Source organism: Haliotis rufescens, unplaced genomic scaffold (assembly GCF_023055435.1).
Source record: "Haliotis rufescens isolate VD_foot unplaced genomic scaffold, xgHalRufe1.0.p SCAF_129, whole genome shotgun sequence".
Classification (NCBI taxonomy): domain Eukaryota; kingdom Metazoa; phylum Mollusca; class Gastropoda; order Lepetellida; family Haliotidae; genus Haliotis; species Haliotis rufescens.
This window is the reverse complement of record NW_025963812.1, coordinates 62128-76450: the sequence shown is the minus strand read 5'-3', so window position 1 is coordinate 76450 and position 14323 is coordinate 62128. Positions and strand designations below refer to the sequence as shown.

General features: G+C 42.6%; 1 protein-coding gene across 3 annotated transcripts in view; it reads left to right on the top strand.

Annotated features, from left to right (window-relative positions):
- Nucleotides 1-14323, top strand: part of LOC124110914 — a 58991-nt gene that overhangs the window by 37705 nt on the left and 6963 nt on the right. For all 3 annotated transcript variants that reach the window (XM_048394033.1, XM_048394034.1, XM_048394035.1), the window contains exons 7-17: nucleotides 626-952; nucleotides 1168-1367; nucleotides 2314-2402; nucleotides 2980-3175; nucleotides 3653-3773; nucleotides 5860-6306; nucleotides 7681-7889; nucleotides 9475-9566; nucleotides 11030-11216; nucleotides 12361-12481; nucleotides 13491-13714. In XM_048394033.1, the coding sequence (XP_048249990.1) occupies nucleotides 626-952; nucleotides 1168-1367; nucleotides 2314-2402; nucleotides 2980-3175; nucleotides 3653-3773; nucleotides 5860-6306; nucleotides 7681-7889; nucleotides 9475-9566; nucleotides 11030-11216; nucleotides 12361-12481; nucleotides 13491-13714 (2213 nt within the window). The remainder of the gene's footprint in view (nucleotides 1-625; nucleotides 953-1167; nucleotides 1368-2313; nucleotides 2403-2979; nucleotides 3176-3652; nucleotides 3774-5859; nucleotides 6307-7680; nucleotides 7890-9474; nucleotides 9567-11029; nucleotides 11217-12360; nucleotides 12482-13490; nucleotides 13715-14323) is intronic.

The window sequence follows — 14323 nt, the reverse complement described above, 5'->3', positions numbered from 1 at the left end:
CATTTCTGGAGTGTGACCTCCATCCGTCAGCATCAGTACCCAATGCTTATTGATTTCAACAAAGTGTATGTCTATCAAAGGTACGTAAAACCATGGTTACCCTATATGGTTCTGTAAACTTTAATAAGGCGTATCCCCTGGTGTGTTTATATGTGTATAAAACTGCTAAATTAAATATTTCCCCGTTTCATTACACACCGCCTCTGTGGTCTAGTGTTTGACCGTCCGCCCGGAGAGCGGAAGGTCCGGGGTTCGAGCCCCGGCCACGTCATAGAAGGCGTTAAAAGATGGTACTTGTTGTTACCCTGTCTGACTTGGCATTAAGGGGCTAAAACAAGGACTGTCGGCTCGGAGTCAGTATACTGTGTCTGAGTGGGGTATTCATGTTAAACTGCGGCATGATGTGTAACTGAGCTTGCTCTATAAATCGGCATCAGTCCGGACTAGAACAAATAGCCACACACACACAAACACACGTGCATGCTCGTCGCTATATCATAAGTTGTAGTTGTCGGGGTTAAACCCCATTTCACCTCACCTCACCATTCCATTGCATCAAATCCATTCCTTTGCAACATCCGGCGTCGCTCCCATAAATGTACGGCTCTCTGTGCCACTTTTACAGTGCCATTGACGACGACGATCATGACGACAACTTCTGAGGAAGCCACAACTGTTTCTGCTGCCACAACCAGTACTACTGCAACGACAACGACTACTACAACAACTGAGGCAACAACAGCTCCTACCACGACTGTTACCACGGAAACTACAACTACAACTACAACCACGGCTGCGCCATCAACGACAGTTACTACTACAATTACCACAACTACACCTACTGCATCTCAAACAACTACATCGATGACGACACCAACGTGTACCACCAACGACTGTATCAGAGACAATAGGATAGCAGCGCTGGAAGATTTCAAACGGAAAACGGAGTTAGGTAAAGATTATTATTCCATTTTTTTAGGTAATTAATTATTAAAATGCGGTAATGCACACCTCTTTAATATTAAACTATATTTTCAGAAACTATTTTGCCTACACAATCAGAATTACCTTCAGTGCATGACCTCGCGTGTGCATTTTTTAGATAAAAGAACCGACAAAACAGTTAACAAAAAGGGAATGAAAACTTTTAACTTTGTTTTCCTGCAGCCAACAAATACTGTTTTCCTCCCCCAAGCGACCAATCAAACAGAATTGTCTCCCTTTCCTATTCTGCGGGTGTCACAAGAGCCTCCTACGCATGCTCCACCGGATATTCAATATGTGGAGTTGCTGCCATTGGGACATGCAAGGGGGACCAGTGGAAACAACCCCCTAGCCGGTGTGTAAGGAATGTGTGGGGCCCGCCGGTAAGGAATTTGTCACATATACTGAGGGAAACAAATAAGGGAACACCACTTTATAACACTGTTCCTTTATTTATTTCCAGATTTTCACCCACAGAACAATTCAAAGCATGCGAAGAATCCTGGAAAAGGCTAAAGGAACGTGTACTTTCATGTGTTCCCTTATTTGTTTTCCTCAGTATATATCTTGCGTGTGAGGAACGCCTGATTAACTTACTTCTTTACGTTTTTTAGCTGAAACGAAACAAACACTGAAGGGCTGATTTTTTCGGATTGGGAGCCTGAGGACGACCTTATACACATGCAAAACACACAATCTTAAAGAATGTACATCATTTTTTTTATCTGACATCGAATTTATTGACTGTTTTCTTGGGTCGCCGGTTTGAAAAGCGACCGAGATGGGCATTAGGTGTCTGTTTTGTTAGACAATCGTCCCAGGGATTACATGAATGCTAATTTCAAATTGGTTTTAATTATTTTAAAGAAATGTTTTAATAACTGTTTTGGTCCAGTGGCGATGTGGTTACCAGCTTAATAGTAGTTAAGGCATCCGCTCGTCACATCGAAGGTCAGTTTCAATTTCTCACAGGGATACACTCTGTGAAGCCCGTTTCTTTTGAATGAGGGGGCACGGGTGGCCCAGTCGTCTAAGACGCCGCGATTCGCTGTACAGAGTTACGTCCCTTGGGCACGCCAGAAACCTATGGGTGTGGGTTCGAATCCCGGTTCGCCACGATTATGTTTCTAGGTTTGTCAGCACCATACCCGTGCTCGTGGGTTTCACCGAAGTGGTAAACGTCTGAGACCTGCATCACTTCGGGCTTTCCTCCCACATTAGGCCCTGATATAACTTAAATACTGTTTCAAGCGGCGTTAAACCTAGCTCACTCACTCACTATTTTGAATGACGTGACGTGACTAAGTCTGTATGACATTTCTGTTTCAGATGACTGTCTCTGACGTCCAGGTAGGATGCCCTCTGACCCCCTGGTCCAGGATTCAGGTGGTTGGTGTCCTCGGCAGCTTCAACTCCACGTACGTCCGACTGACTCAAACAGACACCGCCCATGTTCGTGAGGCACACGTCATGTGGTTCAGATTTGCGAGTCCTCAGTAACGCCCTAAAACCTGAAAATATGACGTGTTTCGATATTGTACAAGATGTTATCAGGAAAGTTCCGTAACACCGTCAATCTTCGTGAACTATCACACTGGGGTGACATGACGTCACGCTGGAGTTGTATGCCGTCATGATATAATCGTTGACGTCATATGTATATCTGATATATATATATATATATATATATATATATATATATATATATATATATTAGGTATGTTTTGTTTTGTTTGTTTTTTGTTTAACGCCGCACTCAACAATATTCCATCTATATGGCGGCGGTCTGTAAATAATCGAGTCTGGACCAGACAATCCAGTGATTGACATCATGATCATCGATCCACGCAACTGGGACACCCTGATAATACAGGAAATAATAATCATATCCCTAAATTAAATACCATGCTCTGCTACTGGTGTAATTTTAAACTCCATGAGGAGTATATATTCATTAGCGATTGCAAGTCCCATGAACGAAACATTGCATTTCAGGAGCTTTAATCTGATGAAGGAGAATGACTCACTTCTTGAGGTGACCTTCACCTTCGTGGATTCAACGCCACCTTGCCGCGTGGAGGTCAGTCGCACGGCAGCTTCAAGTACTGTTTTTGAGGGGTCAAAGGAAGTTGACCTTTATCCTGGCGATGACCTTGACCTAAACGTGCGGTTGGGAATGAATGAATATTTTGTGAGTGCATATTTATTGTTTAAAATGATTGTTTTAAGATTATTTACGACTAAAGGATTGTAATGTAACTAATATGTATAATGAATTGTCTGTGATTGGATATTGTAATTAATATTGTGTCCAAGTGAGTGAATGAGGTGGGCTTAACGCCACTTTGAACAGTATTCCAGTTATATCACAGCGGGTGAGCTTGATGTGGGAGGAAAGCCCGAAGTGATGCAAATCTCAGACATTTTGTACAAGATTGCACGATGATAGACTTGAAGCATTCCGTTTCCAAAATAAATTAAGCAAATAATTTAAAAAAAATCAAATGCATTTGTTTTCATTTAAAGACTTGGAAAACTTTTGATAGATGTTTTTAAAACAATATTTCAATATTTTTTTCAATGATCACATGAACGATTATTTGCATTACACTGTTATTAAAGGGCAGGTGTTCAACCGTTGCATGATGATTTACAAAACCTTTTCCAGGTGTTTATTAATGACATAAACATAGCAACTGTACCCTACGTTGACCAACCGACCACAGCTGACCGCATCGTGGTGGACAGCGGATTGCAGCTGGGCAGTAGACTAGAGATATCCAACTCAAGTAGGTTGTGCCCATGAGACCGCCCATCCTCGATAAGCCTGGATATATATCTCCACCCTGTGTTGATAAATACTCTAGACTCTGCTACTGCGTCGTTGCGGAAGTGACGTCACCAACTGGATCACGGTCTTAGCAGTATCTTCACAATTTCTCCCGCTCTGTGACTAAAATGACTGGCAGCTTTGTGTTGCATAGCATGTGGTGAACAGGTCCAGGGTATTTAACATGATGGAATGGAAATATAACACCCTGGAGAATCGAGGATGGCATGTGGGTATTTTGCGTTACAGAATCTTTAAATTCTTGTTTTATGTAAAACATCTCAACAACAGGGTAGGTCGTTGGAATGTATGTTGAAATTTAACTGAAAAATATCTCATAATTTAATCAAGAGTGGATACAAAAGAGTGGAACACTTGGAACGGTTTTGTGAATCAAAGAACTACCCCTCTTTCAATACTGAGCTATTTTGAATACAGTAAACTACGGTTATAACGAAATCAAAGGGAGTACGTTATAACCGTAGTTCGTTATAAGCATATATACAGCATAACTACAGCAAAAAGTCGGGACCAAAAAAGTAAATTCGTTATATCCGTCAGATCGTTATAAGCGTGTTCGTTATAACCGTAGTTACTGTATATGTTTTACTGAAAGTAATCAACAGCAAGGAAAATATCTATCAAAACATTCCACATGTCAATACATATTGAGGACATATTCTGTCGGCTGAAACTTAAACCAATAAACGCGAAAAAATGAACATTGAAATTGACATCACGAGTAGGAAACTGAATCATCTTTGCGGTACCCCCATCGGTGTTCCGGGATATAACTGGCCCCGGTCCACAAAACGATCGTAGCGCTAAGGTGGTCGTAACTTCCATTCTTTAACAAAGGCTTACGACAGTCGCAGCGCTGCGATTGCTTTGTGGAACGAGGCCAGTGTCTCCACCAAAGTCACAGTCTTCTATGTTGTAAGAGGCGACTCAACAGATCAGGTGGCCAGGCTCGGTGACTTTTTTTCTTTTTTTCTTAAATTGTTTTTATTCATTCCAGAGGGTACATAGTCATCGTATCATAAGAGGCATCAAATTACATGTTAATTATAATGAGAAAAATGTACAGGGTGTGATATGACAGTTAGCTCACCTTTGATACAGTATAATAAGTGTAAGAGGTATAGATTAAGTAAGCTAATCCGTCTGCATTATGGTTTTCCCCATTAAACTCCATTTTTTTGTGAAAGAAATTATTGTTCCGTATCTTTTTGCAAGGAACAACTCGACATGGTAAATATCTTTCAGTATATTTCTATATGACTTAAAATATGGTTTTACTCCTTTAATATGTGTTACGTAAATGTGTCTTTTTGCTTATATCAATAAGTGATTAAATAAGATGTTGTTTGTATCTCCAAAATAGATATCTTGTTTTGTAATGAAAACATGACCGAAAATAACGTTTATGAAAGCATTAAATTCTAAACATACTAAATATACATGAGCGATGTTTTCACTGTCTGAATTGCAAAATGAACATAGGTGTATATAATTTTGTGTAGGAATTTGAATTTGATTTCATATAGTTTTGTATCTATTGTAGATTTTCTATATTGTAAAAATACATATTTCCAATTTATTTGATTGTTAAATTCATGTTCCCACTTCTCACGAATTTGGGAAAAGAGGCTCGGTGACTTTGTTAATTGCATGTCATCGTATCACGACAGCCGGGATCTCGTAGCTCATCACATCAATCGGTGTCTGGTCCTGGACGCTGTCATATAGCTGGCATATTGCTAAGTGCGGCGTTAAACAATACCCTTGGTTGAATGCGTCATCGTAACTCGATGGCGTCAATCTGGTACCTCAAGATATCAATCAATGGCTGTCCAGGACGCTGTCATGTAGCTGGAATATTGCCAACTGCAGCGTTAAATTTTTTATCAAAACAAAAAATATTTTCCCGACCTCTATCCCCAACTACGTGAGACTCAGAAATAAATTGAGGAGTTAAGCCACTAGCCCCATTATCCTCTAAGAAACGCGCTCTCCATACCAAATATCATCTACTGTTACACCAGACCTTCTGCAGCTGGAAACGGACGGCACCACCGCCATCGACCTCTCAACCAAAGGCTACATCGTCGACGGCAACTTCTTCACCTTCGGAGTCGAGGCATGTGAAGACGTCACCGTCACCTTCAGCCTGTCGTCGTCAGACTTCGATACCATCACCATCAACCTCGGCAGCAACGGTAACACCGTCTCCACCGTCAGAGCTTGCAGCACATGTACGGTGATGACCAAGAGGCACAGTCCTCTTGTGTGTGGTCAGTCCAGGCAGTTCTGGGTTTCCCTGTACAGCATCAACCCTGTGAAGGTCAATGTTGGAACAGGTTTTGTGGACAATCGTTGGGCCAATCTGATATTCCAGGGTGCTGGTTACCGACCAACTAGTGACTTGGGAGAAGGTGTGTTTCAGAAAGTTACCGTTATGTCAAACAAAGGCAAAGCACGATGGAGTATATGTAAGTACTGTTATATTTATTTTTTTATTTTGTGAAAAAAAACCATCCCATAAATAAGATAGCAGACACACACAGAGACAGACAGACAGAGTCACACACAGACACACACTTGAACCCGACGTCAAGCCCATTTCACCTCACCTCACCTCACCTCACCTCACCTCACCTCACCTCACCTTATAAAGTTGTTTCAGTACTCTAGGCTTCATGCCTTTGTGTACAAACGTTATGGTACAGGCGGAATTGCAGTTAACCGAACATTTCATTCCATATGAGCATAGAACAAATATTTTGCTAAATTTGTTTACTAAAGAAATTGTACTATAGTTTCCTCTCCGGGAGCAAACCAATCTCATTGAAATCAGATCTTAGTTCACGCTACCGCTAAACAAAGATCTGAGGACATCCCATTACGGGTCACGTCAGACCGACCTTGCGCGAACTTTGACCGACCAATTGAATGACCAATCAGAAGGCAGCTTTCTCGTGCTTTACGGCACTAATTTCAATTGGCGACTACGCTTCGAAACATATTTTGACAAATTCTCGATTACAAATTTGAAACCTGAACAAAGAAAATTCTGGAATGGCTAATAGATGGTCTAGATTCTATGGATTCGGTCGTTAAACCCGTAACTATCGTTTGGAGTTAAAGTTTTCGAGGTTGCATGTTTAGAAATCACATTCTGACTGTCACTTTCATAATCTGGTAAGCGATGCTCTTATTGGTTGGATGTAAGGTCGTTCTGACGTGACCCCTAATGGGATGTCCTCAGATCTTTGTTTAGCGGTAGCGAGAACTGAGGTCTGATTTTAATGAGATTGGGAGCAAACGAACATGAACTAAAGGATTTCGGGGCATCCTAGGCCCCTAGTTCCTCAGTCTTGTCTCGGAATGAATTTTGTTTGTCAGGAGAGTCGATTATATTTCGGTAAGTGTGATCAGGTGTGACTTGACCGATGTGGTACGCATTGGGCCTTGCTCATAAAATCAGCTACTTGTTCGTGTGACAAGGACTTGAATATTTATTGGCCATCATATAACTGCTGTTCCTTTGACAAGCCAGAAACCCATGGGTTCGAATCCAGGTTCACCCCGATCATGTTTCCTAGTTTGTCAGCACCATATCCGTCCTCGTGGGTTTCACCGAAGTGGAAAACGTCAGACCTGCACCACTTCGGGCTTTCCTCCTGAATCAAGTTCCCAAGCCGTGATATAACTGGAATACTGTTCAAAGCGGCGTTAAACCCACTCACTCACTCACTCACTCACTCACTCACTCACTCACTATAACTCCAATACTATTAACCGCAGCGTGACCGATGGCCACTGCCAGACAGAGTTCAAAGTTCACCATTTACTTTCAATGACAGCTCAGCCGGACATTGAGCGGTGTGGCTCGCCACTTCCGATGCCGAACAGTATTCCCCTTCTCCTGCCGGAAACTGCCGAGGTGCAGTATCGGTGTTCGGAGGACTTCGCCTTTTGCGGAACCTCGGATAAGATGACTTGTGCCAAAGACAATCTGTGGAAGGGGCTGATGGGAACTTGCGTGAAATCCGTTTATAAGAATATTCAGAAGGTAGGTGCTGGTTCGTAAAGAGTTTCTCCAGGATCTGCGACTATCTGGTAGATTTACCTGCTCCTCGGTAGCTATGTGTATAACAACAGCAGCAACAACAACAACAACAACAACAACAACAACAATAAATAAATAAATAAATAAATAAATAAATAAATAAATAAATAAATAATGATGATGATGATGATGATGATGATGATGATCAAATTGACTAAATGTGAATATGAAATGTAGATTATGCAATGAATTAATAAGACTGTCCAACACATTGTCAGTGGATGCCTAGCTTTGGCACAAACACAGTATCTTAGGCGACATGATGGAGTGGCTCGATCATTTTATTACCGTCTTCGCCATGCTTGTGGTTTTGACACAGAGGTCCATCCATGCTACGACCCAGAATATGCAGAGGGTGTCATGGAAAATGATGAATACGTTTTTTTGGAACAGCCTCAGACCTATCCAGGCCAACAAACCTGATCTTGTTTTTTTTTCAAAAATCCAATGAAATCATTTATGTCGTTGAATTCTCTGTCCCTTTTGACACTGATGTGACTGTCAAGATTGAGGACCTCGCTATCGAAATGTCACGCTTGCATCCCAAGTACCAAGTTGCCCGACTCCCCATTCTTCTCGGTGCTTTAGGTTTGGTACCCCCAAATCTCTTGACTGACATTGTGAGAGTACCCGGTTTTGCTACCAGGAATACAGCTCTTCTAATTTGGGTAATACAGAAGGCTGCAGTGTTGGGGAGTCTTCACATTCTTCGAAAAGTTCTCATTCGCCATCTTGGGCTGCGTGTAGAGGGTGCAAGGGCCCTTAGCTGATGATGAGCCAAACCCTCTTTGCTGCATTTATTTTTATTCTGTATAAGAATTATAATAATGATATGGAATAGAACAGTGTGTACGGGAATTCCATTCTCAGCTCCCCGGGGAGTGGACTACCCAAGCTGCCTTACGGCGATAGGAGATGAACAGCCACATTACCATCTCATCCTACCGGGTACCCACTCACTGCTGGGTGAACAGAGGCACAATTCGAACAAAGTCACTTGCCAAAGGAGACACCACATGTGCTACATCTGTTTCCCTGCGAGGCAGGACCTCAGCCCTAGAAAATCTCAGAAGTAAAGTTTTCCCAAAACGGTTACCCATCCAACTACACTCCGCAACCAAGGCTGCCTAACTCATTTGTGATATGGTCGCTGCACACGGGACCCCATGCCACCACTGGTGTTAAAACATACGTCCCAGGTGCATTCTTTGGCATGATGTTGCTAGAATAATGCTCACAGCCTAGACATGGCCTCACACATCCATAAATAACCGCCTCCGTGGTGTGTGAGTTGGGTATTCATGTTAAACTGCGGCATGGTATCTCAGTGAGCTAGCACTATAAATCGTGCATCAGTCCGGACTAGCACAAGCAGCCACACAAACACACACACACGTACATGCACGTCGCTATTTAGACGCAATAATCTTGGACGCGACGTTAAACCCCATTTCACCTCGCCTGATCAACTGATATATGTTTACGTATTTTTGTATGAAACCTTACATTTCTCTTTTGACGCCTTCAGCCACTTCCCGGTCGGTCAGCCATGTTGACGATGAAATGCAGGTTTTATGAGAGTTCCGCCGTGTCGCTCCACCTGATGAAAGGATCTGAGAAGTAAGTATAATGTCATGTAACGTTGTATGGACAACAACTCATTGATTGTCTGTTGCCCCTCAGGTGAATACTCTTTGTTTGTTGTTGTTTAACGCCGCACTCCGCAATATTCCAGCTTTATGACGGCGGTCATCGAGTCTGGACCAGACAATCCAGTGATTAATATCACGAGCATCGATCCACGCAATTCGGATCGATGACCTGCATCTGCGTCAGCGATCCTGACCACCCGATCGTGTTAGTCACCTTTTACGACAAGCATAGTCCCCGAAAATTCTTGAAAGTAATAATCATTCTTCAGACTGTTGGAAAAAAGATAAAAGAATATCAAATGATCGGTCCCTTATAATTGAGTGAGTATGGTTTTACGCCGCTTTTAGAAATATTCCAGCAATATCACGGCGGGGGACACCACAAAAGTGGATTCACACGTTGTGTGGAATCGAATCCGAGTCTTCAGGGTGACGAGCGAACGCTTTAACCACAAGGCTACCCCCGCCTCCCCGTTCCTTATTATAAATGTCGACCCAAACAACAAGCATAGTTTATCGTTGTTGTGGACCTATTCTAAACCGGAAACCCCACAAGGACTTTCTGCCATTGGAATAACCAACGCCATAGACGGAATTTTGGATGACCTGCCTTGAATGATTGGACGAAGGACAGATGATCTGTAAAATATGTTTCGAGAAGGTTAATACAAATATTACCATTGTCATTTGAGAAACAAAATGAAAAAAAATATGTAGAAGGTAGGTCATACGTAATGGTATTGATACATGAACGACTGACGTCTAAGGGTATTCTTCTCATTTGTGGGGCAGCGTGACGTCATAATGTTTCATCTGACCAGTGAAAGAAATGCCAAAATGCAATCTCATTAAAATCAGATCTTTGTTCTCGCTATCGCTATTTCTTTCCCATTAAGGGTCACGTCAAAACGACCTTTCATCCAACCAATCAGACCGTCGCTTACCAGATCATGAAAGTGACAGTCGGAATGTGTTTTCTAATCATGCAACAACGAAATATTTAACAGGGGGTAATCCGAACGACAGTTACGGGTTTTATGATTATACCCAGCAATCTAGGCCATCTTTAAGCCATAATGATTCCAGAGTGTTCTTCTTATCAGTTTTAATTTTTTAAATCGAAAATACGTCAAAATATGTTTCGAAGCGTAGTCGCCAGTTTGAAACTAGTGTTGTAAAGCTCGAGAAAGCTGCTTTCTGATTGGCTAATGTCGATTTCTTGTCAGTCATTTCATTTGTCGGTCAAAATTCGCGAAAGGTCGTTCTGACGTGACCCGTAATTGGATGTCCTCAGATCTTTGTTTAGCGACAGCGAAAACTAAGATCTGATTTTAATGCGATTGGCTAAAATGCAAACGTGGACTTAGTAGAGTGTTACAACACCTGGCTCAACCAGGGTAATAATCAATACTTTGTTCCTCTCTGTTGCAGAATCACAATCAAACTGATTGACCTGGCAGGAGACATGCATCTTGTGATGACTATATTTGAAGGAGGGTTCGGAATGCACACTGTGAAGGGCGGGGTGGAGATGAACGCTGTGAACACGCCCGGGGTGTCCTTCACGACAGGGGAGGAGAGACACGTCGTTATTTACAACTCCGACACCGGCTTTAAGGTGATTCAACGGCGTTTATGTGACCATATTTGGAGACTTATAAAACGAGATACCCGATGTTCGGGTCAATCCTTAACCGAAGGATTGAATGCATTTGCTTGGAACAATCACCCAGGAACTGTTCTGTTGATATATGCAGTACACGGAGTGATGTTGTCATGCACGAAGCCCACTTTACAGTAGCTAAAGAAACGAACCTCAAATTTTCACAGCATGTTATTTCGATAACCGATAGTTTTGAAATGCTTCCTCATCTTCCCGAGGCAAGGGAGGTAACTGACTAAAAGTCCAGTTTCAACCCTTGCCGAACTAGGCAGAAATTATGGAGTTGCATTTTGGCTGGATTAACGAGTCTATGCATAGTCCAATCAAAATCGCGAAACGAAATCAACATACGGTTCATAAACAGCATAGCGGCTGCCGTGGAGATTGCGGTTGACTGCAGGTTTTACAGAGCATGTGTACCGTCAACAGGGCTTCGAAGGATATTTCTTCAAATATTTCATGTTTTCAATCAAGGTGTTCAAGTGATTTGATGCACTTCGCGAGATGAGATCCGTTTTATTATGATAAAGATCTTGATGATAGATCAGATCGTCTTGACTGGGCGCCGACATTTTGTTTGAAGCAAATGCAAGTGATATGAGAGGTAGAACCTGATTGGTCAATAGGAGGGACATAGAAGAGACACTGGTGGCGCTGCAATCGAGTCCTGAAATTCTAGCCTAGTTCGGCAAGGGTAGAGACTAGACTTTTATAGACGGTTAACTCCCTTGCTTCAGGAAGATGATGCTTGCTCTACAGTATCTCTGACTGATTGATCTGTGTATTCCTAGATCTCCGTGTGTGGTCTCTGACTGATTAATCTGTGTATTCCTAGATCTCCATGAGGGAACTCTGACTGATTGATCTGTGCATTCCTAGATCTCCATGTGGGGTCTCTGACTGACTGATCTGTGTATTCTTAGATCTCCATGTTGGGTCTCTGACTGACTGATCTGTGTGTTCCTAGATCTCTCTGTTGGGTCTCTGACTGATTGATCTGTGAATTCCTAGATCTCCATGTGTGGTCTCTGACAGATTGATCTATGTATTCCTAGATCTCCGTGTGTGGTCTCTGACTGACTGATCTGTGTATTCCTAGATCTACGTGGACGGGCAGCTGGCGGGGACGTACAATCACACGGACACGGCTTGGAAGAAGGTGAAAATGGTGGATGTAGACGGCTTCGAGATGATGAAGATAGCGGAGGTGGCACCAACAGGTAGACATTTCATTGGTATTGATATCCAGATATGCTATATGGTTCAACGTACATTGGTACTGATATCCAGATATGCTATATGGTTCAACGTACATTGGTATTGATATCCAGATATGCTATATGGTTCAACGTACATTGGTACTGATATCCAGATATGCTATATGGTTCAACGTACATTGGTATTGATATCCAGATATGCTATATGGTTCAACGTACATTGGTATTGATATCCAGATATGCTATATGGTTCAACGTACATTGGTATTGATATCAAGATATGCTATATGGTTCAACATACATTGGTATTGATATCCAGAATTTTCATATAATGGGTAGATATCTCGGTAGGATAAAACCAATACAAGCGGTATCCGTTGGGGTCATATACGGATAAAGATGCAAATATGAAAGGTCAGGCAGGTACCACTTTCAGTGTTTACAAACAAACATGGCGTCGCCCTTGTCAATCAGCGATTGTGTGAGAATTAAGATTGGGAATTTGGAGAAACTATTGGGATAATTGTTATCAATAAAATAGTGGTCTAGAGCCTGAAAACCAATGTCTAACCTCTGTGACTTGGGGCGTTTTCCCCAAATTAAAACAGTTAGATTTGGCCGAAATATATCCGAATTGTCACCTTCTTTCAATTTAGGCGGGGAAGTTTAGGTTGGTTGGTTTGCTGTTTTACGCCGCACTCAGAAATATTCCAGCTGTATGACGGCGGTCTGTAAATAATCGAGTGTGGACCAGACAATCCAATGATTGATATCATGAGCACCGATCCACGTAATTGGGATACGATGACATGCATCAACCAAGTCAGTGAGCCTGACCCCCCGATCCCGTTAGTCGCCTCTTACGACAAGCATAGTCGCCTTTTAGGGCAGGCATGGGTTGCTGAAGACCTATTCTACTCCGGATCTTCACGGGTCGGGAAGTTAAGGAAGCATTTTTGTCCAATGTTTTACATGTTTTAATCCCCTGACTGACACCGTGTTCATGTCCTAGTGTCCGGGATGCCGACCTGCTCACCCCCAACGCGGAAGGGCAACAGTACCGTGGTGGCGGAGGACCTCACCCTCGGGGCCATGGCAGCGTACGAGTGTGTCCCTGACTTCATCTTCTGTGGCGACACCCCCACCATCACCTGCTCCAGCGACGGCAGCTGGAGCGGCGGGCAGGGGTCATGTGTCCAGACCAGATGGTTGGTCAACAAGGTTTTCAACGAGGAAGTAAGATCTTTGGATTGTCATAAATTCAAAATGTCAATGCCAGAGAATAACCAGTCTCGATTATCGGGCGCAGTAGGCAACATGGCGAAACATTATATCAATGCATCACCGAGAATCAGTGATGACGCCAGGTGTTCGAGTAAACGGATAAACACTATTTTCTATTGACATGCAGTGTCATACCTTCAACAAGTATTCAGAGGGCACATGGGTGTCTGGATAGCAATTTAATTAAAGTTCGCCTTGACTATGTTCTGTTTCTCTTAAATGAAGCTCATACGTGGTGTCCCCAACTGCGATATCACTTGAATATTGCTTAAGCGACAATCTCATTAAAATCAGATCTTAATTTTCGCTATCGCTAAACAAAGATCTGAGAACATCCCATTACGGGTCATATCAGAACGACCTTTTATCCGACCAATCAAAGCGTTGCTTATCAGACCATCAAAGTGACAGTCAGAATGTGTTTTCTAATCATGCAACCTCGAAAACGTTAACGGGGTAATCCGAACGACAGTTACGGCCCGTACGACTGATTCGGTCAAAATCATCGTCAATCTCTCGCTTACGTGGGATAAACATTTGAACGGAGGAGGCGTTGCACAG